The following is a 6,000-nucleotide window of genomic DNA, read 5'->3' on the forward strand; positions in this document are numbered from 1 at the left end:
GAACATGCATGCCCACACATACTACGAGATATACAAACATCAGAAAAAGAAATACAGGAGGAGCTAAGTAAATTAGACAAAGGAAAAGCAAATGGTCCTGGTGAAATTTCATGTTGGGTGCTACGTGATTGTGCAAAGGAGTTAAGTAAACCATTATTTTTAATTTTCAAGAAATCCTTGAGTCAAGGTAAACTACCTGATATTTGGAAAAAAGCAAACATTGTTCCCTTATTCAAGAAAGGGAATAGACAAAATTCACTTAACTACCGACCAGTATCACTAACCAGTGTTGTAAGCAAGGTGTTAGAAAAGCTTATAAGAAAAGCTTGAGTAAATCACCTAGAAGAACACAGTATGATAACAGAAAGACAGTTTGGTTTCAGAAAAGGAAAATCATGTGTTACTAATCTGTTGAGCTACTATGACAAAGTAACAGACACATTACAGGAAAGAGAAGGATGGGTGGACAGTATCTATTTAGATTTCAAGAAAGCATTTGACACAGTACCACACCAAAGACTTTTATGGAAACTGTACCATCAAGGAGGAATTCGAGGCAATCTGTATTGCTGGATGCAAGATTTTCTCATGGAAAGAGAAATGAGAACAGTACTAAGGGGAAATTACTCATCATGGAAAGAAGTGACTAGTGGAGTACCACAGGGCTCAGTGCTGGCACCAATCATGTTTTTAGTGTACTGTATATAAATGATATAGACAGTAACACTGGAAATGAAAGCCATCTAAATATGTTTGCAGATGATGCAAAAAATACAAAGGAGAATTACCAACACAGACTCTTGTAAAAAGCTACAAGAAGAATTAAATAATATTCATGAATGGAGTAATACATGGCAAATGGAATTCAATGTGTACAAGTGTCATGTAATCAAGTTTGGTAAAAGTGGAAAAAGACCTGATTGGGATTATACATTAGGAAATAAAACCCTACACACCAGAAAGAAAGAAGGACCTAGGTGTGATTATCAATAACAGACTATCTCCGGCTGACCACATCAGTGAGAAGGTACGGAACATGTATACACTGCTTGCCAACATGAGAATAACATTTACATACATAAATGAAGACATGCTAAGAAAGATAATAACATCATTCATCAGACCTACCCTGGAGTATGCATCAGTAGTCTGGAGTCCTCATCTCAAAAAACACATAGACAAGATTGAAAAAGTTCAAAGGGCCGCTACAAGATGGGTACCAAGCTTAAGGGATCTAAGCTACGAAGAAAGACTAAATAAACCGAATCTACCAACACTACAGGAGAGAAGGAAAAGAGGTGACATTATTATGCTATATAAATACTTATCAGGGAAGGAGAAAACAGACATAAATGATTACTTAACGTATGGGGAAGCATTAGGAAGAGGACACTGCAAAAAACTGCATAAAAAGAGAGGTGATAAAGACGTATGGAAATTTAGTTTCCCAAATAGAGCAATTGATCAGTGGAATGACCAACCGAATGAAAGAGTGTGTGCCAAAACAATTTACATATTTAAGGATATGTAAGGTTAAATATGGTTTAAGACACGGGACAGTACGAGCTTGAGTCATTCCTGTAGAGATACAATTAGGTAAGAACAATTAGGTAAGAACACACGCACACACGCGCACGCGCGCGCGCGCCATAATGTCCTGCCTTTAGCTCCAACAAATCTGGTCACCTTCAAGAATATGAGCTTCGCACGTATATTATTGATTTTCAAAACTGGAAACACAAAAAATGTGTGGAAGCATGAACTACGATGGTAACGTTATATACAGCAAAAACATGACATGAAAATAATAATAAGTAAAGACTCACCACGAACGCATGTCCCAAAGTGACAACAACTGAGCAAATATGAAAGTTTGTTGGCGGCCAGCACCGGCTCCAGGGTTGCCAGATCTGAACATGGGTGTATAACCAAATTCCTCAAATTTCATTTCCAGATTCAGTTTTTCATTACCAAATTTTTATAAGAAAGATTTTTCATGTATTTATCCCTTGCCAATATAGGTACGCCCCAAAAAAGTAACGGCCCTCTAACGGCACATATCATTCTGAAACATGGACGGAAGCATTGTGAAGTATGGGAGATACTGTGATTATCTGAAAACATTATCTTTGGTAATTATTTGAACTTCAAATTGCAAAAAAAAAATGAGAAAAAAAAAAGAAAAAGAAATCACATATTGGGTGGTACTGCATATGTTTTGAGGCACCAATTTTATAGATTCATGTGTGTCTGCAGAACTTGCTCATTTTCACAACCATCGTATCCTAAGGAGCAAGACTTTTTTTTTGGGTGGGTGTGCATGTATAAGGGAAAAAATATATTCATTTGAAAATTAATGGCATATATTCCTTATTTTCATGTTCTATAGGCTAACAAATAAATCAAGTACATCATCCAGTCAGGTTCATTATGGTCTCCAAATCCAATATCAAATCATGCTTATTCATTACCGAACGGATTTTACCTTACTAAATCAGCCCTGATTTGGTAATGAAAAATACCAAATGTGAAGTTGCCCAACATTTGGTGGGAGGCCTCTTCTGGTTGGAGGCCCGGGGCCTAGGCCCCGTGGGCCCACCCCTAAGTCCGGCTTTGCTAGGTACTGATACTGAAGCTGAACTTTCAGCTCATATGTGTATATGTAAAAAACAATACTTATTTGTGTAAAAAATATAGAAATATAGAAATAGGTCAATATGCAAATCAAAATACGGATAAATCACTTCCTCCAGAGGTGTTGGACTGCTGGCAGGATCATGAGGGGTTTGAAGATGAGGAGTTATATTGTGTTTGAGTGAGGAGTTATGTAGTGTGTGTGTGGGGGGGGGTGAGTGTGTATGTGTGTGTGTGTGTGTGTGTGTGTGTGTGTGTATGTGTGTGTGTGTGTGTGTGTGTGTGTGTGTGTGTGTGTATGTGTGTGTGTGTCTGTGTCTGTGTCTGTGTGTGGGGAGGGCATATTCCTCCTTGCAGTACGTTTGCATAACACATGCAGTGCACACAATAGATTTTTCCATGAACACTCTCTGCACAACATACTGTATGTATATACTGCATATGTGGTTGTGTGGCGTATTTGTTGTATCTGATCCTTGCACTAGGTTTGTGCTATGTTTGTGTTTCTCGGTGAGCACTCGCTGCACTTTTTTATACATATACATCACACTAAACCATACGCAATGTAGCACTCTCTGAGACTGGTACGATGCCTTTACACTGAAGTCTCTGACGAACATTTGCTGCACTATTTTATACGTAATTTCACGCTAAACCATACGCAATATAAAACACTATCACAATGATTCCATCTCAACCTCCTCTAGTAATCCCTTCCCGACTGTATAGCATACGTGACTGCCTATTCCCTTAGCAGCTACGGCGTATCTATATGGCATACGCAATGCCTGCTAAGGTAGGTCAGTTATTTCACTAATCCAGGCATTATATGTTTCACACAATATAAGTATTGGCTTCACTATATGGGTAAAATACTTATATCATTTATGGGCAGGGTGAAGCAGAGTGGCAAACCCCGCTATAGCAAACCCAACTCCTGCCTGTAGACCTAACGGCTGATAATGGGTCCTAATGCTTTACAAACAATATATCTATGTTCCATAGACACAATCACATCACAGTATAGTAAAAAAAACACTATACAATCACAATATTTCAATAATGGCTTCTGTCTTGGGCAGGAGGGGGAAAATAGAGGATTTAAAGGGTATGACTGATGCAGCGCTACCCTTCAGCCTGACTAGTCGTAAGGTACTGAGGTTTACTGCTTTGCATTGTCTCCTCAGAGCAGTCACAGTGTTGCAAAGTATTTTGGATGTGAGACTGGCCTACTAGAATGCACCAAAATTTGACGAAAATCAGCTGAAAACTTAATTTTTGTTGATTTTTTTTCTGCTTTTTCACACAATTCACGTCAATGAGTGTTTACCAGGAAAAATCCATGGATGTGAATTGCGTCATCATGTGCGGGAGGGTAAATGAAAATCCATCCTTTTCTGTCATTCATCAGTTATTTTGCTTACTTCAATTCACAGGTTATTTACAAACTCACTTATGTTACCCATTTTCCATCTATTTGGTGTTCCACCCTCCTTCTACCTCTCAGTTCACATAATTTTAATTATAAAAATCCTTTTCACTACTTTATTAACAGACATTTTCCTTATACTTTTTTTTTTTTTTTTTAAGGGTCTGATTCAGAGCAAAGGCTTAACAGCCAGACTCCTGAGACCTGGCAGACTTCCAACGCATACCAGTTGCCTCTTATATGTCATCATGTGACCATATTATTTAAGAATCCTTTTTCCTGGCCTTTCCACAATAATCTCACCTACTCCAAAAATTTTAGGAATGTCTACATTGCATTTTATGTACAAACTAGACAGTCCACTTACTGTATATTAGCCTACTTATCCGTTCTCAGTCATGATTTTATACTCATGCCATTCCTGACCTCACATGCATTAGTCTAGGCACTAATGCACTTTCATGCACTTTGCTTTCAGCTTATGCACTCAGACGTCTACTCGTTATCTTGGCGTTCTTAACACCAGCCACTTTACTTGCTGGAAACACTGATGTTTTTTTTTCCTTTCAAATAATTATCTCTTCTTTTTCATGTATCTACTGCAAGCATCCACAACATCCACCCATTCCCTTATCAGCACAGAACACTGTGCCAGCTTCTCTCTCTCTCTCTCTCTCTCTCTCTCTCAAAAAAGAACACTAAACATTTCACCAGCATCAACTCGTACTTTAATTTTTTTTTTTGCCTACAAACACAATATGCCTGAAACAGTGCACATCGCTGTTATTTCACCACTGTCAAGTAACACAGCATCATCTGCATACATCACAGTTCAAATATTCCATGCCTATTAATATATCACCAACATCATAAACGAAGAATCTCTGCAAAAATAGAAGACTGGCATATACAAAAGTTGCATGCTTTTGTTATATGATTCAACTACCTCAGCGTTAGTAATACTTGCCTGGAGGTATGGGATTTTTGCAGAATCTGGAACAAGAATTATCCCCACATCAGTGTCATCCAGGACGTCCCTAAGCGTTTCGTAGGGCTGATCGATGTGCCTGACGGCCAGGAGGGACATGAGGTTGCCTGTGTAACTCTGTGTCAGCACTACCATCGTCATCATCCACACCCCCAGCAACACTTGCTCCCACCACCACCACCCAATAGTTTTTGTCACGTCTGTTTTGGGAGATTGAAATACAGTTTTTATCGTCATTTCGAAATCTTCCTCTGCCTGTTTTTAGTATTCGAAACAAGGTGTTTTATAGAAAGGGTGGGACAACACACCTTTAACACACCTTTCATTAACAATTGAGGTGCCTCAGTATGAACTTAGCTGTTTAGTGCCTCGCTCTGTGTGTGTAGGGAGGGAGGAGTTTCTGGGACATTTTCCTGCTTCTGACACAGACTGCACTGAGGCAGAATGTGAGTCTGCCAATACACGATTAGTAAGAAAATAGGTCCATGGAGTAAATAGGTCTCTGGGATAAATAAGTCCATGGTTGTAACAGGTCCATAAGGGAAAATAGGTCCATGCAGAATATGTTGCTAGGGAAATTGGTTAGGTTAGAATGTACATCAAGTGAGTTAAGACAAGTCCATCCAGGAAATAGGTCCATGGGAGAAACTAGGTCCATGAAGGAAAACAGAGGAGGCTGTTTATAAATGGTACATACTGTACAGTAGTGATCATGTGGAATGGGATGTGAGTATAGTACTGTTATTTTATTAACTGCAGAGAGGTTAGTGAACTCTTCAGCATACCTGGCCTAACCCCACCCAGGACAAGGCTCTGGTGCTTAACTTGATCACTACACAGTCTCTACCAGACACCTGTTGCCACTGGAGCAAAGTTTTGTAATTTATGAAAACATTTCATTCCTGATGATTATTACATTATAATATTTTGGTTTAAACAAATGTCAGCA

General features: G+C 38.9%; 1 protein-coding gene across 1 annotated transcript in view; it reads right to left on the reverse strand.

Moving 5' to 3' along the window:
* The window catches only part of LOC145407115 (ionotropic receptor 93a-like), a 90,998-nt gene extending 85,710 nt beyond the window's left edge, over window positions 1-5,288 (reverse strand). The window contains exon 1 of the mRNA XM_080278136.1: window positions 5,031-5,288. Coding sequence (XP_080134262.1) covers window positions 5,031-5,288 — 258 coding nt within the window. The remainder of the gene's footprint in view (window positions 1-5,030) is intronic.
* Between the last annotated feature and the right edge of the window lie 712 nt (window positions 5,289-6,000).

This window comes from Coenobita brevimanus, chromosome 8 (assembly GCF_032717465.1).
Source record: "Coenobita brevimanus isolate Jiangsu-jjx chromosome 8, ASM3271746v2, whole genome shotgun sequence".
Lineage (NCBI taxonomy): Eukaryota > Metazoa > Arthropoda > Malacostraca > Decapoda > Coenobitidae > Coenobita > Coenobita brevimanus.